The sequence below is a fragment of the Pristis pectinata genome, chromosome 8 (assembly GCF_009764475.1).
Source record: "Pristis pectinata isolate sPriPec2 chromosome 8, sPriPec2.1.pri, whole genome shotgun sequence".
Lineage (NCBI taxonomy): Eukaryota > Metazoa > Chordata > Chondrichthyes > Rhinopristiformes > Pristidae > Pristis > Pristis pectinata.
Window position 1 is genome coordinate 5,164,147 of NC_067412.1, and position 24,286 is coordinate 5,188,432.

General features: G+C 44.2%; 1 protein-coding gene across 1 annotated transcript in view; it reads left to right on the top strand.

Annotated features, from left to right (window-relative positions):
• trrap (transformation/transcription domain-associated protein) overlaps nucleotides 1-24,286 on the top strand; it is a 283,953-nt gene that overhangs the window by 48,203 nt on the left and 211,464 nt on the right. The window contains 7 exon segments of the mRNA XM_052021047.1: nucleotides 17-217; nucleotides 8,647-8,798; nucleotides 11,883-12,082; nucleotides 16,177-16,394; nucleotides 17,276-17,473; nucleotides 20,228-20,488; nucleotides 22,593-22,754. Coding sequence (XP_051877007.1) covers nucleotides 17-217; nucleotides 8,647-8,798; nucleotides 11,883-12,082; nucleotides 16,177-16,394; nucleotides 17,276-17,473; nucleotides 20,228-20,488; nucleotides 22,593-22,754 — 1,392 coding nt within the window.

Below are 24,286 nucleotides of genomic sequence, written 5' to 3' on the forward strand. Positions count from 1 at the left end.
GTTTTTTTTCTGAAAGGCTTTATGGCGCACCTTACGGAACCCTGCCGACAGCATCTCCCATGTGGCCTATCGTGTACTGGGGAAGTTTGGGGGCAGCAATCGGAAGATGTTGAAAGAGTCACAGAAGCTGCAGTATATTGTGACCGAAGTTCAAGGACCAAGCATCACAGCCGAGTTTTCGGACTGCAAGGCATCAATTCAGCTTCCAATGGAGAAGGTGAGACTCTTGCTTACTGTCTTGAAAGGATGTGCTGGCCCTGGAGAGGGTCCAGAGGAGGTTCACAAGAATGATCCCAGGAATGAAAGGCTTAACATATGAGGAGCGTTTGATGTCTCTGGGCCTGTACTCGATGGAGTTCAGAAGGATGAAGGGGGGGGATCTCATTGAAACCTACCGGATACTGAAAGGCCTGGATAGAGTGGATGTGGAGAGGATGTTTCCATCAGTGGGAGAGTCTAGAATCTGAGGGCACAGCCTCAGAATAAAGGGATGTCTTTTCAAAACTGAGATGAGAAGGAATTTCTTTAGCCAGAGGGTGGTGGATCTGTGGAATTTGTTGCCCCAGAGGGTTGTGGAGGCCAAGTCATTGGGTGTATTTATGGCAGGGATAGATAGGTTCTTGATTGGTAAGGGGGTTAAGGGTTATGGGGAGAAGGCAGGAGTATGGGGTTGAAACAAAAAAAATCAGCCATGATTGAATGGTGGAGCAGACTTGATGGGCTGAATGGCCTAATTCTGCTCCTATATCTTATGGTCTTGGAGCAGAAAATGTTTGTTTGTACATCCCAGGGTATTTGACTTGTGTTTGTTCAGAATGTGGGATTGCCTGACAGTTGTGGGTCTGCGACTAATCTGCTTGTCAGTGAATCAGAAGGTTATGGGTTGCAGAACCACCCGGTGAGACTTGAGTACACAAATCCAGGCTGCCACTCCAGTGCAGTCCTGATGGAGACCTGCACTGCTTTCTGCTGAGACGCTAAACTTCTCAAGGGTGGATGTGACCGCTTTGCGGAAGAGCGGTCGAATTCTTCCCAGTCAACGTTTGCCCCATGATTCACATTAATGGTTATTAAGTCCTTATCATGTTGGTTGAGGGAGTTTACTGTGAACAAGTTGCCTCTGCATTTCACATTCCAGCAGTTCAACGGTACTTTCAATATATGAACTAGGAGTGAGTGAAGGCCATTCACCCCTGAAGCCTGCTTCGTTGCTTAATAATACCGGAGATAATCAGACTGTAACCTCAACCCCACATACTTCTCTACTCCTAGTAATCTTTCACTCTCTTGCTTATCTGCCTCTGCCTTAAAAATATTCAAAATCTCTGCTTCCCCTTTCAGAGGTGTTCCAAAGGCTCTCAGCCCTCTGAGAGATAAAATTTTGCCTCAGCACAGTTGTAAATGGCAACCCCTTTACAGTGACCCTTGGTTCTAGGTTCCACCAGAAGAGTAAACACCTTCTGCTCAATTGTCAAGGCCCCTTGGGCTCTTAGACTTTTCAGTCAAATTCTCTTATAAATTCTAGTGGATACAAGGTAGCTTGTCTAACCTCTTCTTGTAAAACAACCACCCCATTCCAAGCACTGGTCTCTGAATGTTTCCAACCCATTAACACCTGACCTTAAATAAGGTTGATGTTTTACACAGACTCCAGATGTGGTCTCACCAATGCCCCATGTAATTGGCTCATAATACCTCCCTAGTCTTGCATAGCTGTACAACTCTACACCTCTATATCTCCTCTATATCCCTTCGTAGCCTCTTCACAGCTTAACTTCCCTTCCTATCTTTGTGTCATCAACAAATTTACATAGAACAGTACAGCAAAGGAACAGGCCCTTTGGCCCACGATGTTGTGTTGAACTAATTAAGCTAGCGGTTTAAATACCTAACTAAACTAATCCCTTCTGCCTATCCATATCCCTCCACTCTGCACATTCATGTTGCCAATCTAAGAGCCACTTAAATGCCTCTGTTGTATTTGCCTCCACCACGGCCCCTGGCAGCACATTCCAGGCACCCACCACCCTCTGTGCAAAAAAAAATCTTGCCCTGCACATCTCCTTTGAACTTGCCCTCTCTCACTTTAAAAGCATGCCCTCTAGTATTAGACATTTCGACCTTGGGAAAAATTTAGAAACCATACTTTTGTTGCTTTCATCTAAATCATTAATGTAGATTGTTTAAAAAAAAGTGAGGCCCCAACATGAATCTCTGTGGTACACATTAACTTTTGCCAGCCTCAAAAAGATCCGGTTATGCCTTCTCTATTTCCTGTTAACCAGCCAATATTTTATCCATGTTGGTATGTCACCTTCTAAACCACGAGCTATTTTCTGCAGTTTTCTTTGATGTGGTGCCTTATCAAATGCCTTCCACCGCTCCTCTTTTATCCACAACACATGTTGCTTCTTCAAAAAAAGACTCCAGTAAACTGGTCAAACATGATTTCCCTTTCACAAAACTGAGTTGTTTTTTCCTGATTTACCTTGAACTTTTTTAAGTGCCCCCCATAACGGCTTTAAAATGGTTTCCCAATGGCACACATGAAGCTAACTGGCCTTTAGTTTCCTGCTTTCTGTGTCCCTCCCTATTTGAATAAAAGAGTTATATTTGGTATTTTCTAATCTCCCCCAAAATTGAGGGAATTTTGGAAAATTAAAACCAGTGCAACAACCATCTCATTAGCCACTTCATTGAAGGCATGAGGATACAGTCCATCAGGACCTAGAGACATCGGCGCCATCTCCAACAGTGCGCTAAATGCCAGTTTTGTGGTGATTATAATCTTCCCTGAGTACCTCCCTTCCTTCTAATTACTGATTTACAGCTACTTCTTGGAAGATATTTGTATCCTCTATAGTGAAGACTGATTTCAGAACACTTGTTTTAATTCATCTGTCCTCTCCTTGTCTTCTTCATTCTGCAAATCCATTTGCTGCTACCCTGCACCCCCCCCACCCCCCACCCGGATCCACCTATCACCCACCAGCTCTCGCTCCACCCCTCCCCCCACCCTTTTATACAGACCATCCCCCCTCTTTCCTTCCAGTCCAGATGAAGGGTTTCGACCTGAAACATCGACTCTCCTTTTCCCTCCGTAGATGCTGCCTGACCCGCTGAGTTCTTCCAACATTTTCTGTGTTACCTCTTCCGTAAATATCTCTGTGTCTGTTTTTACTTTTCCGGCTAGCTTTATCTACCCCTGTAATTCTTTTTTTCCTTCTTATTAATCTTTTAGTCATTTGTTGCTATTTAGTCTGGTTGATCTTCTGTCACTCATCTTTACATGTTTTTATGCTTTATGTTTGATAGTGTTTTTAACTTGTTCAGTTAACCATGGGTGATGTGTCCTCCCCTTGGAACTTTTCTTATTGGAATGTATTTATCCTGTGTGTTCTGTCACTGCTTCTCAGCTGACTGATCCTTTCACCTAATTTGTCTGTTCACTTCAACTGCTCGACAGAGGATTTACCCGCACTTCAGCAGATTTTGTGACCATTACCAATTTTCTGTTTGTGGGAGATTGCTTAGTGTAAACTGACAGCAGCGTTACAATTCACTTTACGACAGTGACCCCACTTTAATGCTTAATAGTTGCCTTTACTTAAGTTTAAGATGAGACAAGATTTAGTTATTAGTCACATGTACATTGAAATACACAGTGAAATGAATCTTTTGCATGGAGTGTTCTGGGGGCAGCCCGCAAGTGTCATCATGCTTCCGGCCCCAACATAGCACGCCCACAACTTCCTAACCCGTACGTCTTTGGAATGTGGGAGGAAACCGGAGCACCCGGAGGAAACCCACACAGACACAAGCTCCCATTATTTTTTCCTTTATACTCTGTCCTGTGTGGTTACTGTCATGGGGCCTGTGCACCACTCCGACGTGACTTCTTGCCTTTATTATTTCTCATCTCCACCCAAACCACTTCTACATCCTGATTTGCTAAACTTCAGTCTCCCCCTCTATTGTGTGAAGACCATCATTAATTGAGCCACTCATCCATCTTTCCCAGCTTCCTGTCCTTCCTAAATGTCATGTGCCCTTTAGTATTGAGGTCATAACATATGTCATCCTGCAGTCATGTCTGTGTAGTGGCTGTTGGCTCATACTTATGTTAGCGCTCTCAGTTCACCTGTTTTGTTTCCAAAGCTATCGGTTTTGGTTTATTATTGTCACATGTACCAAGATACAGTGAAAAACTTTCTTTTGCATGCATCCATATAGATCATTTCATCATAACAGTGCATTAAGGTAGTACAAGGGAAAACAATAACAATGCAGAATAAAGTGTTACAGTTACAGAGAAAGTACAGTGCAGGCAGACAATAAGGTGCAAGGCCATAATGGGGTAGATTGTGAGGTCAAGACTCCAACTTATCATGCTAGGGAACCATTCAATAGTCTTATAACAGCGGGATAGAAGCTGTCCTTGAGCCTGGTGGTACGTGCTTTCAGGCTTTTGTATCTTCTGCCCGATAGGAGAGGGGAGAAGAGAGAATGTCCGGGGTGGGTGGGGTCTTTGATTATGTTGGTTGATTTACCGAGGCAACGAGAAGTGCAGACAGTGTCTATGGAGGTGAGGCTGGTTTCTGTGATGTGCTGAGCTGTGTCCACAACTCAATGCCATTTCTTGCAGTCTTGGGCGTATCAAATGCATTCTGTAAATGTACAGTGGTTGTAAAGTGCTTGGGACATGCTGAGTTTTTATTTGTCGCTATGTAATTATCAGTCTGTCTCTGTCCCTCTCTAAATTCGACAAGGCATGGTTTTCTCCTGTGCCTGAGCTGGTACTTAATCTTTGAAAAGATTCTGTGATTTATGTTACAGTCATCTCCTTTCTCCCCCTCCCCAAGTCTCCTTTGTATTAATGTTATGGAATTCCCAAGATTTGAGGTAGGGTTCTAAATGGGTGACCAAAGTTGGACATGGATACCTTGGTACTGTCCACCTCTTGTGGGTTTAAGACAGAACCATGAGCCCAAAGCAGAGGTGAAAATGATCTCTGCCCTTTACACATCACCTCACCCCTTTGGGATTTATTTCCCCTACACTTCTCAAACTTTACTGGATTATTATCGCCCATAGGAAGTATGTAAAAGTTTCCTTGCATCACATTACCCTGTGGATCTTCTAAATAAATAAATATGAATGAAAGCTGCTGCATTTCTGCAGCAGCTATTCTTCTGGGACATTCCACGGTGCCTTGCAGCAGGGATGAAATAATTTTTAAATGGGTCACTGTTGCAAATAGGAAACACAGCTGCCAATTTGTACTGAGCAAACTCCCACAAAAAGCAATGTGGTCATGATCAGAAAATCCGTTCCAGTCATCTGTTCAAGTGAAGGATAAACACAGGGCAGGACACTGTGGGGGGGGGAAACTCCTATCCAAAATAGAGGCATGGGATTTCTTATATCTATCTTAGAGGGCAGGCGGGGCTACAGTGTACCATCACATGGAGAAGGTGACACATCCTTGTCGGACATAGAACATAGAGCAGTACAGCACAGGAACAGGCCCTTCGGCCCACAATGTTGTGCCGAACTAATTAAACTAATGACACCTAATCCCTTCTGCCTGCACATCCATGTGCCTGTCTAAGAGCCTCTTAAACGCCTCTATCGTATCTGCTTCCACCACTACCCCTAGCAGCACATTCCAGGCACCCACCACTCTCTTTGTGTAAAAAAAACTTGCTCCGCACATCTCCTTTGAACTTGCTCCCTCTCACCTTGAATGCATGCTCTCTAGTATTAGAGTCAGTCTAGATTTTGGGTTTTTGGTCCTGTGAGTGGGATTTGAATCCTGGCCATCTGACTCACACTGTGTCCAGTCGACTCTTCCATTATTCTTTAGTCCGTGAGTTCTAGTTGTGAACACGAAGCCTTGTCAATTTTGTTCAGCTACTACAGAGCTGGACGTAGAACCACCAGTTTCTGCTCTGTGTTTCTTCTGAGTCTTGAGTCCTGCCACATGATGGCACTGTGTGTAAGCAGCAGTATCAAGTCACTGCGTTACAACATTGGGATAAGAACCAATACCTTAATAGTTTCAGGAATTCTTTTTCAGATGTTCAACCTTGGAAACTGGTGTGAAATCATGCATTGCTTGGTAAAAGCAAATTGAAACTGTTTGCATCTTGTCCTCATCACTTCGGAGCCACTTAGAGCATAGAACAGTGCAGCGCTAGGCAGGCCATTCGGCCCACGATGTTGTGCTGATCTTGATGCCAATTTATACTAAATGTCACCCTCCTGTGTATCATCCATATCCCTCCATTCCCTTCATATTCATCTGTCGTATCTAAAAGCCTTAAACTCCACCAAACTGCCTGCTTCCACTACTACCCCTGGTAACCCATTCCAGAGACCTACCACTCTCAATGTTTAAAAAAACTTGCCCCTCACATCACCCTTAAACTCCCCCCCCCCCCCCTTTAACTTTAAAAGCATGTCCTCTGGTGTTTGACATTTCCACACTGGGGAAAAAAATTTCTGACTGTCTACCCTACCTATGCCTCTCATAATTTTAAAAACCTCTATCAGGTCTCCGCTTAGCCTCTGACGCTCTAGGGAGAACAACCCAAGTTTGTCCAACCTCTCCTTGTAGCTCATACCCTCTAATCCAGGCAGCATCCCGGTAAACTTTTTAAAGTGAATTCATTGACGTGGGTGACGCAGTTATAGTGTGCACAGCAAGTTCCCATAAATACCAAATTTACCTTCCTTACTTATCAGATTCTGCATTGGGAGTGTCTTATTTCCGCTTTTCACCTTCCAGCCTCTTATCTCTCCTGTCCTCCCCTTGAACCTGGCTCCATCTGCTCCCCTTTTTGTCCCTCTTACCTTATCTGTCACTACCTATCACCCACCAACAACTGTCTCCTGACTCCACCCCTCCCCCACTTTGTTCCACCTATTGCCTGTCAACCTCTGCCTTACCCCTCTCTCTACACTGGCTATCTCCCCTCTACACCCTCAGTCCTCATGCAGGGTCTTGACCTGAAACGTTGACTGCCCATTTCCCTGCACGGATGTGCCTGACCCACTGAGTTCCTCCAGCAGCTATTTGCATACGGGATGCCTAGTGTGTCATCTTTCGATTAAAACACAACTTTTTTCCCTCCTCCCCTTCCTTCCCCACCCCATCTCCAGTTAGTCCTGGTGTAACCTGTATTGTGACTTCATGTAAAATCAACCCTTGCTTTTCAGTGTTGCTTTATTACTGCTAAAGATATTCTACTTTTGTTAACTTTCTGCTCAGTTTGTAAGAAATGAAACATGGTGCTTTGGGTTACTCTTATGGATAAAATTTAGATTTGTTCAGTCTACATGTGTGCTTGCGTTTTTCAAATTCTTATCTTGCACTCATAATGACGCAGGAGGCCATTTGGCCCATAGTGTTTATGCTAGCACCAGGGAAGCAATTCCTCAGTTCCATTCCCCCTGTCCTTATTTTCCTGTTCCCCTGCAACTTAACCTCTCTCACACATGCCCATCAACTTGCATTAGTCGATTAACCTATGAGCTCATTTGGGATGTGGGAGGAAACCGGAGCACCCAGGGGAAACCCACGTGATTGCAGAGAGAGAGTGCAAATTCCCGCAGACTGCACTGGAGGTCAGGATTGAGGCCAGGATCCCTGGAACAAAATATCATTTTGACGGGTTGTATTGTGGTACAGTCTGAACACAGTTTGGGTCTGAATCATCTGGCTTAAGTAGTATTATTTTTCCAAGATTTATTTTTGATGGGTGTATTAAGTTCATTCAGGCCAGTAAAGCAAACTTGAACACGTGTGTTTTAATTGGTCTCTGGAGTAAAAATAGTACTCATTGTTGGCCTTGCTCTGGACCAGTCAGTGGCAGGAGATGCAAAAATTTCTTCACAAAAAGAGGAAGCAGATCGATAATCTTTGTAATCTTCACACAGTTGGTAATTAACACATGGAGCATCTACCCTACCTTTCAACTTTGCAATATATCAGGGAAGGAAGACTTTTTATGAAGGTCAGACAAATAACCTGCACAGGCCCCTGTTGATAAAGGATCCTTGTAAATGCAGGATGAAAATGCTTCCATCGTAAATTCAGTCTTAGTTCAGTAGGAGGTTGATTCAGGGGGGAGTTTTGTCCTGAGTCCTGATGCAGGGTTTTGACCCAAAACGTCAACAATTCCTTTCCTCCCACAGATGCTGCTCGACCTGCTGAGTTCCTCCAGCAGACTGTGTGTTGCTCGTGTCTCCAGAGTTTTATCCTGATGGTGAACTGTGTGCTAATTAACTAAACATGGCTTTCCAAATTCTTGCCACAGAAGAGTACCTGAACCATTGCCTTGTTGAAACTCTTTGCTGTCTCATCTGCACATTGTTGCGTCAGTAGAGCAGGAGTAACTGCTGCCTTATTTGTGGGAGATGTGGTGCATTAGTTTGAACAAATATCTGACTGCTGTTATGTAATTATATGCAGGACAGTGCCTCAAATTAAACAAGCCTTAATGTTCTGAATGCAGATGAAATGTCTTCTGTGTTTCTTCAAATTCTGCAGATATTTTTATGGAGTTTTAGTAATGCATAAGGGACGATTTTTAACAAGTTTAGATTCTGAGTACAAATGTTTCTTTTTGTTTTTGGTTATAGGCAATTGAAACGGCGTTGGATTGTCTGAAGAGTGCAAACACCGAGCCATATTATCGTCGCCAGGCCTGGGAAGTGATCAAGTGCTTTTTGGTGGCAATGATGAGCTTGGAAGATAACAAGCATTCGCTGTACCAGCTACTGGCCCACCCAAAGTACGGATGGCACAGGTTCACTTCAGAAGATAAGAGTGGATTCATTGCATGTCTAACTTGCAGTAATAGTTTGCTGTTTCATGTCTTTAAGAATCATCAAGAGGAATTTGCTGGCATTTTTATAACTGGATAATCACTTTAAAACAAAAATTCTTCCTTGTGACATTAGTAACTGTATTTGAGTTTAAATTGACATGTAAAGCTTGTTTAAAAGGGAATATTTTTCTGTACGTCCTGAGTAGCTGGTTTCAGGGTAAGCAGCAGCTAATGTAACCAGACCAGATATCTGTCAAACAATCTGTTCATCACACTTCATGCTGTTAAAGCTCTCAAATAATATACCCCTTTCAGTCTGTGGTAAGAAGGTGCTAGTCTCTGCCTCCTCTCGTTTCCGCCCTGATCGTTATGGCTATGCATGTATAGAACATAGAACATTACAACACAGTACAGGCACTTTGGCCCACAATGTTGTGCCGACACTTTATCCTGCTCTAAGATCTATCTAACCCTTCCCTCCCACATAGCCCCCCCATTTCTCTATCATTCATGTGTCTATCTAAGAGTCTCTTAAATGTCCCTGATGTATCTGCCCCCACAACCTTTGCAGGCAGTGTGTTCTACATACCCACCACTCTCTATGTGAAAAAAAAACTTACCCCGACATCCCCCTTATACCTTCCTCCAATCACCTTAAAATTATGGCCCCTTGTGTTAGCCATTGTTGCCCTGGGAAAAATGAATACAATATGTATGAATAATATAGAATATAATATGTGTCCATTTTATGTGCCCTTCCAAGATCTGTTCCGCTTTATATTTCAAATTCCTGTGCACATCCTCCTCTCAGCTCTGTTGCCAGAAAGCTCTTTAGACTTATTATTGTTACTGTTTCCCTGGCTGACTCGTTGTATCGCTGAACGCCATTGTGATTACTGGTGATTGGTGGGTGATGTCGAGCAGCATTTTTTGCCACCACAGTGCCCGGTGGTTGAGTTAGGGATTGTCACACTCCACACCATACAATGCTGCCCTCGCAGTGAAGTGAGAACCCAGAAGGCACGTGCCTCCTGTGATCAAATGCAGCAACCCTATTGAGATGCAGAGTCTTCATGCAATGCCTGGGGGTGTCAGATAGACTGAATCATAAATACTTTGACCATTTTGGGATTAGGAGGTGGTTAGTGAATTGCTAAAACAGCAGAGTGAAACTCAGGGTAAAAACAGAAAATGCTGGAAGTACTCAATATCTGTAGAGTAGAGACAGTTCGTAACCTTTCATTGTCCTGGAAGGTTAACTCTGTCCTTCAATCCACAGACGCTGCCTGCTGTGTGTTGGTTTTGTGTTGTCACATGTACAGTGAAAAGCTTTGTTTTGCCTGCCATCCATACGGATCATTCCATCACATCAGTACATCGCAGTAGTGAAAGGGACAATTTAGATTTAAAAGAGTAGAGTGATTATAATAGAAGTAATGAATAGATCTGCAGAGAGCAGCCTGCAACAAGTCGCCACACAATTCACAGGCTTCACTTGTTTTGGAGTTACTGAACAGTTTGAAATATCTTAAGAAAACAAAACTGACTATTCGAAATAAAGAAAGTTAATCCCATACACAAACAGCAGCCCTGTGAGCTACTCAGCTTTTACCCACTACTACTGTTGAAATAATTTGGCACCCTTCCAGCAGGTTCTGTTATTTCAGATGTCCAGCTTTTGCATTATTTTGGCTTTAGAATGAAGCTGAGCTGCAGCTTAAGTTGTCCGAGAAGAGACAGTAATAGTAGCCTCTTGCATGAATGGTCTGGTTACGTGTTCGAACGGAAATCATAACTTACTCACGTTGATGATTAGAGACAAAAGAAAGGTCATCGTGCATTTTAGTAACTTAGGATGCCATGGCGCTGTTTTTAAAGCAGCAACCAGTTGATCTACAATGCCAGGATGATGTTTCTTTCATCAAGGTCTCCAATGATAGTATAATTTAGAAGCTTGATCTTGGAAAGAGAACACGAGGGAACAATTTGCTCAGCTGCTACACTTCTGTTGGTCTGAGCCCACTTTTCTCCTGAAGACTAACTGTAAGATGAACACACGCATACAGAGACACAGACAGACATAGAGGCAGACAGACACACACACTATGTGTATGTGTGCGCACACGTGGCTTGTGCATGTGATGAGAGTGGGAAATCTGTCTGTCTGAGGGGCATAGATAGGGTGAATCTACTCACTTATTTCCCAGGGTTGGGAATCAAGAACTAGAGATCGTAGATTTAAGGTGAGAGGGAAAAGGTTTAACAGGAACTAGAGGGGCTACTTTTTTTTGACACAGTATGTGGAACGAGCTGCCAGAGGGAGTGGTTGAGGCAGGTGCAACGACAACTTTTAAAAGACAGTTGGGCAAGTACGTGGATTGGAAAGGTTTAGAAGGTTATGGGCCAAGCACTGACAAATTGGACTAGCTTGGATGGGGTGTCTCGGTTGGCACGGACCAGTTGAGCCGAAGGGCCTGTTTCCGTGCTAAATAACTCCATAAACTCCGTCTGTGAGGATGCACTGGTGCTCGGCCAGGGTACTACAGGGTACCTGTTTCCCAATGTTCTGCACCCAACTGCTTGAGTGAAGGGGATTATAATGCGGGCAGGAAATAATCTCTCTCTCAATTAAAGTGGTGCTGAAATCTATCAAGTGATAAGGGCAGCAAGTCTAAGTGTTTCTCCGTCTTGGTTTAATAGCTCTTTATGTCTGCCAGATTGATTAATATTTCAGCCTTTCGAATCCAAATGAAAAGACTTGAACGCAGCACACTGTAAATATTGAAACGTCACTCAATAATCACATTTGGTTGTCAGCGCATGTACATTTTGAAGCACACTTGCTTTATTTGCAGCAGCTGGCCCTGAATATCTGTGATGAAATTGAACCATCCATCTTCTTTGTAGTCAGTTGCTGACAGTATTAAAATGGAGTAATTGAATTGGGTCAGCTCTATCAAAATGTGAAAGAAACGCTTCTACCCACTGTGTGATTTTCATGGTTGACTTGTTAATCATGCAGCAAATTAATTTTATTTTGTCTCTTAGCTTCACGGAGAAGGCGATACCCAGTGTGATTATATCACACCGTTACAAAGCGCAGGACACACCCGCTCGTAAGACATTCGAACAGGCCCTGACAGGTGCGTTTATGTCAGCCGTCATTAAGGATCTGCGGCCCAGCGCCCTGCCTTTCGTGGCCAGCTTAATCCGTCATTACACCATGGTGGCTGTAGCTCAACAATGCGGTGAGTTGGTGTCACCTACTGAATGCCTGAGACTGAATACAACTTCTTGATGTTTTTGAAAGTTACTCTTAGAGGGAAAAGGAAAAGCTTATGGGGTGTTAGCATTCATAAGTCGTGGGATCGAGTTTAAGAGCCGTGAGGTAATGATGCAGCTCTACAAAACTCTGGTTAGACTGCACTTAGAGTACTGTGTCCAGTTCTGGTCGCCTCATTATAGGAAGGATGTGGAAGTGTTGGAAAGGGTGCAGAGGAGACTTACCAGGATGCTGCCTGGTTTAGAGAGTATGCATTATGAGGAGAGACTAAGGGAGCTAGGGCTTTACTCTTTGGAGAGGAGGAGGATGAGGGGAGACATGATAGAGGTGTACAAAATATTAAGAGGAATAGATAGAGTGGACAGCCAGCGCCTCTTTCCCAGGGCACCAATGCTCAATACAAGAGGACATGACTTTAAAGTAATGGGTGGGAAGTTCAAGGGAGATATCAGAGGGAGGTTTTCTACCCAGAGAGTGGTTGGTGCATGGAATGTGCTGCCTGGGGTGGTGGTGGAGGCAGGTATATTAGTCACATTCAAGAGATTACTAGATAGGCATATGGAGGAATTTAAAATAGAGGGATATGTGGGAGGAAGGGGTTAGATAGTCTTAGGCGAGGTTTAAAGGTCGGCACAACATTGTGGGCCGAAGGGCCTGTATTGTGCTGGACTGTTCTATGATTCTATGAAATAAAAGGCAGGGAATTGAAGGGGAAAATATCTCTTCTTCAGTTTGTGTGTGATATTCCAACTGTAGTTCACAGTGGCTGTGGGTGCAGAACACTCAATGGAACTCTGGCCCTAGGTGTACCCTTGTCTGTATTTATCTACATTAAAAAATCGCTCACTGCTTCTGTGGATAACACTTCCTTTAGTCCATAACACAGATACTCTGGTTTGCAACACGGCCGCAGAGACAGCTATTTAGCTGCCGCGTTCGGTTAAAGAATGAATTTCCATTTCCAAAGCATTCCTCTTGACCTCGGGGCCTCCTAAACCACTTTACAGCCAATGAGGTGCTTTTTAAAGTGGGTGTGCAGGCTCCACAATCACCAGCGAGGCAAATGAACAGATACTTTAACTGGAAACATTAAACTATGATGCAGTGGGCCATTCAGCCCATAAAGTCTGTGCTGGCCCATGGAAGAGCAATCCTCAGTCCCGTTCTCCTGATCTTCTCTCATAGCCATGTACATTACTTTCCATCAGGTTCTTAGCTAATTCATAGAACAGTCCAGCACAATACAGGCCCTCGGCCCACAATGTTGTGCCGACCTTTAAACCTCGCCTAAGACTATCTAACCCCTTCCTCCCACATATCCCTCTATTTTAAATTCCTCCATATGCTTATGAAGTATCCTCCTGAATTTGACCAATGTACCTGCCTCCACCACCACCCTAGGCAGCGTATTCCATGCCCCAACCACCCTCTGGGTAAAAAACCTTCCTCTGATATCTCCCTTGAACTTCCCACCCATTACTTTAAAACCATGCCCTCTTGTATTGAGCATCGGTGCCCTGGAAAAGAGGCGCTGGCTATCCACTCTATTTATTCCTCTTAATATTTTGTACACCTCTATCATGTCTCCCCTCATCCTCCTCCTCTCCAAAGAGTAAAGCCCTAGCTCCCTTAGTCTCTCCTCATAATGCATACTCTCTAAACCAGGCAGCATCCTGGTAAATCTCTGCACCCTTTCCAACGCTTCCACATCCTTCCTATAATTCTCTTTTGAAAGTCCCAATTAATTCTTTCCTTCATCCTTGCAAGCAGAATTTCAGATCATCTTTATTCTCTGTATAAAATAATTTTTCTTAATACTCTTATGGTGAATTTTTTTCATTGCTTTAAATCTGTTTCCCTGGTCCTTGAATCATCTGCTAATGGGAATGTCTTCCTTTGTGACCCTGTCCAAACCATAATGAATTTTTGCAAAAAAAAATGCTGCTGGAGGAACTTAGTGGATCAAGCATCATCCCTGGAGACAAATGGATAGTTGACATGTCTCCATTATTATCTTTTTACCTTCAACAAATCTGCTCTCAACCTCCTTTGCCACAAGTAGACAAACACCAGCTTCTCCAGTTGCGACTTATGAATGGATTCCCACCTCCCTGGAATCTTTCTAGTAAATCTTCTCTGTACCCTCTTTGGGTCATTCACACCCTTCCTAAAGTCAGGTGACCAGAGTTGGACACGATGCACCAGTTGTGGTCTAATCGGCGTTGTATAATTTCGGCAAACCCTTGCAAGGAGAGAGTACATTCTGTTGGGCTAGGGCCGTGTAGACTGACTCGCGTGGTCTGTAGTCTTACTTTCCTTAAATACTGCTTGACCTGCTGAGTATTTCTGGCATGTTGTGTTTATATGTAATAGAATGGCTTCTATAGCCCATTAATAATTTTATTCATTAGATTTTGTTTGCTGCCCGTTGGACTGCACTTTCATTTGAGCTATTAGTTATTTCCTTTTGTTTGGGGCTGATAATTCTGTGATTAGTTATGATGCTTCTTTTGTAGCCTTATAAAACTCTAGATAGTTCAGAATCAGGTTTATTATCACTGACATATGACGTGAAATTTGTTGTTTTGCGGCAGCAGTACAGTGCAAAGACATAAAAATCTATAAATTATGAAAATAAATAAATAGTGCAAAAAGAAGGAATAACGAGGTAGTGTCATGGACTGTTCAGAAATCTGATGGCGGAGGGGAAGAAGCTGTTCCTAAATCATTGAGTGTGGGTCTTCAGGCTTCTGTACCTCCTATCCATTGGTAGTAGCGTGAAGAGGGCACGTCCCGGGTGGTGAGGGTCCTTAGTGATGGATGCCGCCGCCTTGAGGCGCCACCTCTTGATGATGTCCTTGATGGTGGGGAGGGTTGTGCCCGTGATGGAGCTGACTGAGTCTACAACCTTCTGTAGCCTCTTGTGATCCTGCGCATTAGAGCCTCCGTACCAGGTGGTGATGCAACCAGTCAGAATGCTCTCCATCGTAGAAATTTGTCTTTGGTGACGCACCAAATCTCCTCAAACTCCTAACGAAGTAGAGCCGCTGGTGTGCTCCCTTCGCGATTGCATCAGTGTGTTGGGCCCAGGATAGATCCTCTGAGATGTTGGCACCCAGGAACTTGAAGCTGCTCACCCTTTCCACCGCTGACCCCTCAATGAGGACTGATGTGTGTTCTCCCGACTTCCCCTTCCTGAGGTCTGCAGTTAGTTCCTTGGTCTTACTGACTGAGTGTGAGGTTGTTGTTGTGACACCACTCATCCAGCCGATCTGTCTTGCTCCTGTACGCCTTCTCGTCACCACCTGAGGTTATGCCAACTACAGTGGTGTCAGCAGTGAATTTATAGATGGCGTTTGAGCTGTGCTTAGCCACACAGTCATGAGTGTAGAGAGAGTAGAGCAGTGGGCTAAGCACGTATCCTTGAGGTGCGCCTGTGTTGATAGTTAGCGAGGAGGAGATGATACTACCGATCCGCACTGACTAAGGAAGTCAAAGATCCGCATCTGGAGTATTGCATTCAGTTCTGGTCGCCCATTACAGGAAGGATGTGGAGGCAATGGAGAGGGTACAGAATAGATTTACTAGGATGCTGCCTGGATTAGAGGGCGTGTGCTGTAAGGAGAGTTTGAACAAACTTCCTGTGGAAGCTGAGGGGGGAACCTGATAGAAGTTTATAAGATTATGAGAGGCACAGATAAGAATAGACAGCCGGTATCTTTTTCCCAGGGTTGCAATGCCTAATACTAGAGGGCATGCATTTGAGGTGAGAGGGAGTAAGTTCAAAGGAGATGTGCAGGGCAGGTTTTCCACACAGAGAGTGGTGGGTGCCTGGAATGTGCTGCCAGGGGTGATAGTGGAGGCAAATATGACAGAGGCATTTAAGAGGCGCTTAGATAGGCACGTGAATGCGCAGAGAATGGAGGGATATGGACATTGTGTAGGCAGAAGAGATTAGTTTTTAGTTAGGCATTTAATTACTAGTTTAATTAGTTCAGCACAATGTGCTGGGCCTGTTCCTGTCATGTATGTTTTATGATCTATGTTGTTTCCATCCAGGCCCATTCTTGCTGCAGTGTTACCAAGTGGGCAGCCAGCCAAGCACTGCCATGTTCCACAGTGAGGAAAATGGATCAAAAGGAATGGACCCACTTGTCCTCATTGATGCCATTGCCATTTGCATGGCTTATGAGGAAAAAGAACTCTGCAAAATAGGAGAGGTGGCTCTAGCTGTCATCTTTGATGTGGCGAGCATCATCTTGGGCTCGAAGGAACGGGTTAGTCGTTTTGAATTTTTGAATACAGGCGTGTTGCATAACATCATTAAAAGATACAGATTGTAGTGCAGAATTTATAACAGAGAAACAACTTGCATTTATACAGAGCTGCTCACCACCTCATGATACCTCACACTGTTTTACAACCAGTGGAGTGTTTCTGCAGTGTAGTCCCTGTTGTTCTGTAGAAAGTTCATCTGCCAGTTTAAGCTCTCACAAACAGTGATTTGACTTTGAGCAGATAGCGAACATCAATAAAAAGCAAACCAAAGGATAAATGTGGACACACGACACTGCAGATGCTGGAATCTGGAGCAACACACAAAGTGCTGGAGGCACTTAGCAGGTCAGGCAGCATCTATGGAGGGAAATGGGCAGTCGATATTTCGGGTTGAGACCCTTCATCTGGACTCCAGTCCAAATGAAGGGTCTCGACCCAAAACGTTGACTGTCCGTTTCCCTCCATGGATGCTGACTGACCTGTAGCATTCCTCCAGCGCTTTGTGTGTTGCAAAGGATAAACGTTGGCCATTTGTACATTCATATCAGGACTCCCAGGGCAGTCATTCAAAACTGATGTGCGTACGATCTTCATCTCACAGAGAGTGGTGAAACTCTGGAATTCTCTGCCCTATGAATTTATGGAGACTAGATTATATGAGGTATTTAGAGAGAAAGTAGATTCATTTTTGAAAGATCAAGGAATTGAGGACTGTGGGGATCAGGCACAGAAGAGGTTGGGGAGGACTCAATGTTTTTTCTGTTCCTTCACTACCTTGTATGATTTATATTCTGTGTGTTGTCTTTACCTGCATGCTGCTGCAAGCAGGGAGAAGGTATTGTGATATATTCTGATGTGACGCTTTGTAAATTTCCTCTAGGCATGCCTGCTGCCTTTATTCTCATACATCGTGGAGCGTCTTTGTGCCTGCTGCTACGAACAAGCCTGGTACGCTAAACTCGGAGGCGTCGTCTCCATCAAGTTCTTAATGGAACGCCTCCCATTGATCTGGGTCCTGCAGAATCAGCAAACCTTCCTTAAGGCTCTCCTTTTTGTCATGATGGATCTGACGGGGGAGGTACTGTCTTTTTCTTATATGGTAGTCACAAGAGGTTCGTGGTGTGCTTTACACAGCTAAAATCACTGGGATGGAAATCTGTGTCTGATATCCAGTCCTGAACTAAATGATTAGAGTCTTTGAAATAAAGGAATGAAGTGGCATTGGGTGTTCCAGGGAGATCGGACGACCAGTTTAGTTGGTGTGAAATGGGGCTTTGGTATGGTCTTCGCCACTTTGGTACTTTGTTCTGAAACATGACATCAGTGGTCGACAGCTCCTATTTAGTGACAGACCCGAGACTGCAGATGCTGGAATCTGGAGCAACACACAAAATGCTGGAGGAACTCAGCAGGTCAGGCAGCATCTATGGAGGGAAATGGACAGTCGACCCTTCATCTGGACTGAAAGAAAGAGGGGAGATAGCCGGTATAAAACGGTAGCCCGCATTTGATGCAACTCCAGAGACAAATTTCTGTCCTGGGATTTCCAACCAACTCCTGTTAGCTTTGTCTGGTTCTCACACCACAGTCAAACATCGTGGACTATAACTTGGTGTTGTCACGTAGAGCACAGGAACAGTTCTTTTGGCTCACCGAGTCCCGACCAACCATCAACCACTCCTTACATCCACATTCTCATCAGCTCCCCCTCATCCCCACCCCTAGATTCTACCACTCACCTGTGCACTAAGGGAAATTCACAGTGCCCGGTTATCCTACTGACCTGCATGCCTTTGGGACGTGGGAGGAAACTGCAGCACCTGGAGGAAATCCACGTGCTCAAACTCCACACAGACAGCACCCGAGGTCAGGATTGAACCCAGGCCTTTGATGCCGTGAGGCAGCAGCTCCATCAGCTGCGCCTCTTTGCGACCCCTTGTATAAAAAGAAACATCATTTCAGTGAGTACTTTGAAAAACAAATTCGTATTTTCCCTGTGTGTGGACAAAAATGAGAAACCTCAAGAGATGTTGCAATTATTCAAGTTTTTTGCGATGGTATGCAAGAAATTGTGGTTTTATGCTGATTTTTACATCCGTTTAAGATCAACTGACACGAGAGAACAGACTGCTGTTCTGCATGTTGAGATCTCCAATCTGAGTAGTTGAAACTTATCCATAAAATCTGGCCTATCAATCAAGTAAAATTAGCGACTGTTTGCGTTGTTTGATTATATTTTGGTCTAATACATGCTTCTGCCCAGTTAAGTATGCAAATGATATTGCTCATTTTAACAGTGGTATTATATGGTAAAATGGGAATGTAATTGTAAAAATTACCTCGCTGTTTGAGGCTGTTACACAGACATTTGTCTATGCACGGGAAATTGTGATTTTTTTTAAGTCAATGACGGCGCGTAATTATTTACCAACGACAGAAGACTCCATTGCTGGGGTAACATTAGAAGAAGAGCTGGAAGAGCCTTCAGCTATGTCTGACCTAGATTGCTCAGTGCTTGCTGTGTGCATTGAATATCCTCTACAATGTCAAATATCCCTGCCATGCAAATATTTCATGTGAAAAGAAGTTTCACATTCAGGACTGAATACGTCTTGCAGAGAGGATGGCCTGACCTGAAATTAAATGTTTGGTAAAATAGAGTTGGATGCTGTATAAAAGATATTCTGAAGATATAGAGCAACAAGAGGATTAATTGGAATTTAACTTGGGTCAAATTCAAGAGATTACTAGATAAGCATATGGAGGAATTTAAAATAGAGGGATATGTGGGAGGAAGGGGTTAGATAGTCTTAGCCGAGGTTTAAAGGTCGGCACAACATTGTGGACCGAAGGGCCTGTATTGTACTGTACTGTTCTATGTTCTTTGTGGACAAAGGGCTGAGGTGACGTGACTTTATCCAAAATAAAAATCTTGCATTTATATAGTGACTTTGACATGGTAAAACATTCCGGGGCCCTTCAAGGGAGCATTAGTAAAGATAGCTTGTCATCATGCCACATGTGGAAAGATTGGGACAGCTTGGTCAGGGAGGTACGTTTGTCTTAGAAGAGAGAGAGTAAGGGATTAAGGGAGGGAATTTGAGCTTCGGACCCAGACATCTGAGGACACATTACCTGTGGAGGAATAATTTAAATCATGAATTCATAGGCATATAATTGGAGGAATGCAGAGGTATCCAAAGCATTTTATGGGCAGGGGAAGGTTAGAGGTGAGATGGGTGGCCATGAACCAATTTGAACATCAAGGCGTTACTGGACTGGGAACAAATGTCGGACGGTGAGCATTGTGGTAGAAAAGCAAAATACTGCAGGAAATGTGTAACAAAATGAGAAAATGCTGTAGGCCTGGCAGTATCTGTAAGATAAGATATCTTTATTAGTCACGTGTACATCGAAGCACAGTGAAATGCATCTTTTGCGTAGAGTGTTCTGGGGGCTGCCCGTGAGTGTCGCCACGCTTCCGGCGCCAACATAGCATGTAACCTTGTACGTCTTTGGAATGTGGGAGGAAACTGGAGGAAACCCATGCAGACATGGGGAGAACATACAAACTCCTTATGGACAGTGGCGGGAATTGAACCTGGGTCTCTGGCGCTGTAACGGCATTACGCTAGCTGCTACACTACGGAGAGGGAAATGGAGTTAAAATTTCAGGTTGATGATCTTTCTTCCAAACACAGTTGCGATAAGTGAACAGGACTTGGATGCAGACAGCAAAAAAAACAAGATGAAAACCCTTGATGTAATTTCCTGATAGTTCCTGTTTAGTATTATGAAGTTGTCCCCAAGGGATAATTCTGCTTCTCCTCAGGTTTCCAATGGTGCAGTTGCAATGGCCAAGACTACGTTGGAACAGCTGCTGGTTCGCTGCGCCACTCCCCTGAAGGATGAGGAGAAGTCCGAGGAGTTGCTCACGGCCCAGGAGAAGTCCTTCCACCACGTCACCCACGACCTGGTGCGCGAAGTGACTTCCCCGAACTCCACCGTGCGGAAGCAGGCCATGCACTCCTTGCAAGTGCTTGCCCAAGTGACGGGCAAAAGTGTGACGGAAATCATGGAACCCCATAAAGAGGTGAGGTTTAATTGCGTTGTGATCGCGTGTAATTGGAACTGTGCTTTGGATGGAGAGGGAATTGCTTGTAGATCACAGTGGCCTCTGTAAGCAGATGTTGCTGCTTGGTTTAATAAATAAAAATCCTGTTCATTGTAATACAGATTGGAGATAAGATAAGATATTTTTATTAGTCACATGTACATCGAAACACACAGTGAAATGCATCTTTTGCGCAGAGTGTTTTGGGGGCAGCCCGCAAGTGTCGCCATGCTTCCGGCGCCAACATAGCACGCCCACAACTTCCTAACCCGTACGTCTTTGGAATGTGGGAGGAAACCGGAGCACCCGGAGGAAACCCACGCAGACACGGGGAGAACGTACAAACTCCTTACAGACAGCGGCCGGAATTGAACCTGGGTTGCTGGCGCTGTAAAGCGTTACGCTAAACCATGTCTTATGAGGATAGGTTGAGTGAGCTAGGGTTTTTCTCTTTGGAGAGAAGGAGGATGAGAGGTGACTTGATAGAGGTGTACAAGATGATGAGGCATAGATCGAGTGGACAGTCAGAGACTTTTTCCCAGTGCGACAATGGCTAACATGAGGGGACATAATTTTAAGGTGATTGGAGGAAGGTATAAGGGGTAAGTTTTTTACAGATAGTGGTGGGTGTATAGAACGCACTGCCGGCAGACATTGTGGGGGCAGATACATTAGAGACATTTAAGAGACTCTTAGGTAGACACATGAATGATAGAAAAATAGGGGGCTATGTGGGAGGGAAGGGTTAGATAGATCTTAGAGCAGGATAAAATGTCGGCACAACATTATGGGCCGAAGGGCCTGTATTGCGCTGGAATGTTCTATGTTATCATGCTTGGAGCTGACCTGCCTAAGTTGGTTGAGTAGATGAACTAAATCTTACTAGCCATCGTGGTGAGTAGTTACTCTTCAAATAGGGTGGTTAAGAAGGCTTATGGAATGCTTGCTTTCATTAATCGAGGTATTGAGTACAGGAGTCAAGAAGTTCTGATGCATCTCTATAGAACTCTGGTTAGGCCGCATTTAGAGTATTGCATGCAATTCTGGTCTCCTCACTATTGGAAGGATGTGGAGGCTTTAGAGAGGGTACAGAGGAGGTTTACTAGTTTGCTGCCTGGATTAGAGGGCATGTGCTATCAGGAGAGGCTAGAAAACTTGGGCTCTTTTCTCTGGAGTGGTGGAGGCTGAGGGGTGATCTGTTGGAAGTGTATAAAATTATGAGGGGCATAGATAGGGTGGACGAGCAATATCTTTTCCCCATTATTGAGTGATCCAATACCAGAGGGCATGCATTTAAGGTGAGAGGGGGTAGGTTCAGAACAGACGTGAGGGGTAAGTGTTTTACTGAGAGAGTGGTGGATGCCTGGAATGCATTGCCTGATAGGGTGGTGGAGGCAAATTCATTGGGTGGCTTTTAAGAGTGGCTTGGATGGGGACATGAATGAGAGGAAGATGGAGGGATAGGGGCATTCTGTAGGTAGGAGGGATTAGCTATGTCAGCACAACATTGTAGGCCAAAGGGCCTGTTCTGTGCTGTACTGTTCTATGTTCAAATGATACTTAAACAACCCTACTCATTGAACTGAAATTTTCTGTGTGGTTGTGCTATTAAATTGCAGTATGATAGCTTCAAGGAATGCTCCTTAACGTAAAAATGTTGTGACACTTGTCAAAGCATCCTGAAGGGACCCTGTCATTAGCATTTTTAACCTGTATTTTAACCATTGGTAATCTGGTGACCTCAGCACAATGTGTGTGATTATTCATTTGCCAATATTACAAGGTGGATTATTTAAGATTTTTGATTCAGAACCCAGTTTCCATTAGCATGTCGGAGATGCTGGAGATGCTGGAATCTGGAGCAACAAACACGAGCAGCATCTGTGGGGGGAAAGGAATTGTCGATGTTTCGGGTTGAAACCCTGCATCAGGGTCCTGCAGATTCTTTGTTGCCCCATTAGCATGTTAATTTGTTACGGTGTGTTATAGCTTTTGTGATTAGTGTTGAACTGTGTATGTCACTGTGGAACCGATCCATGCGCCGATCGCTGATGTGGTCCTGGACTTTTCCACGTATCGCCAGGTCCTGCAAGACATGGTTCCACCCAAGAAACACCTGCTGCGACATCAGCCAGCAAATGCTCAGATCGGACTGATGGAAGGAAACACGTTCTGCACCACCCTCCAACCTAGGCTTTTCACCATGGATCTCAATGTGGTGGAGCACAAAGTCTTTTATACAGAGGTAGGTGATGGGTCGGCCTCTTTTCTCAGCAGCTCTCCACTTCCCCCTCAGCAGTTTTCTCTTGCCTTTTCTGTGGTCATTCACTTTGAGCAGTGTGCCTTTCCTAACATCACCAAAGCTATTGTGATATGATGGGAAGTTCCTGTCCAACAAATCATTGACTCAGAAACAAAATCTGGTGATTTCGACTGACGATTTAGCTTCTGAAGTTTTCTTTTGAATAAAGTTCAGCCTTGCTGAGTTTGTATCTGCAGTGCTCTCACAAGCATTTTAATTTCAAGGCCATCCATGCACATAGCAATCAGTGGTAAGACAGAATCATTTACTTCAAGCAGATACATGTCTTGGACAATTCGCTTCACTAGAATATTCGGGTGTCAACGTTTCTGCACATCAGTCAGGAGACTGGACAGTTGCGGCAGATCTCAGCGATGTGTATTCCTGCAGAGAAAGAAGCCTGAGGGAGCGTTGTGCTATCGGAGCATTTGTCTTTCAAATTAATCTTTAAACCAAGAGTCCCTCTGCCTTCTTGGGTAGATACAAATTCCCCTGGTGTTGTTTTAGGAGGAGCAGAGGAATCCTGGTCATTAATTACACCGGGGAAACACTGTTTTAAATAAAAGCTATCAGTAGTTTCCTTTGGTGTTGCTTGTGGGAGCCTAGTGTGTCCAACTTGTCAACCAATTCTGCCCATAATCAAAGTCAAAGTCGAGTTTATTGTCATATGCACAAGTACATGTGTGCACAGGTGCAATGAAAAACTTACTTGCAGCAGCATCACAGGCACAGAGCATCAGATAAGCAGCATTCACAAGAAAAACACAATTACACATAAATTATACACAATTTTTAAAAGAAAGAACACAACTAAAACAAAAAATATCTATTTTAGTGCAAAGTGATCAAAGTGGTTATAGTGTTGGTAAACTGCAGTGATTAGGGTTTTACTGGTTGGTTCAAGAACTGAATGGTTGAAGGGAAGTAGCTGTTCCTGAACCTGGTGGTGTGGGACTTCAGGCTTCTGTACCTCCTGCCCGATGGTAACAGCGAGAAGATGGCATGGTCTGGATGGTGGGGATCTTTGATGATAGATGTTGCCTTCTTTAGGCAGTGCCTCCTGTAGGTAGGGAGGGATGTGCCCGTGATGTATTGGGCAGAGTCCACTACTCTCTGCAGCTTCTTGCGTTCCTGCGCATTAAAATTGCTGTACCAGACCATGATGCAACCAGCCAGGATACTTTCAATAGTACATCTGTAGAAGTCTGTTAGAATGTAACAGTGGTTGTGTTTAGAATGCATCTCACTGATTTTGAAGAGCCTTGATATCCCGAGAATGTAAAAGATCCTGTCTGCGACTGAATTGACCTGGGAGATTATCGTAATTAACTTCCCAACTGGTTCCCTTTTACTGCGAAGCAAGTTACCCTTGCACCTCAAGCCTTCTGAAAGAATCGAGCTTGTTGAATTCTTTCCAGCTCCATTTCCTGCAATGCTGTGTGTTGGTTTAAAAATAGTGACAATTCTTAAGATAC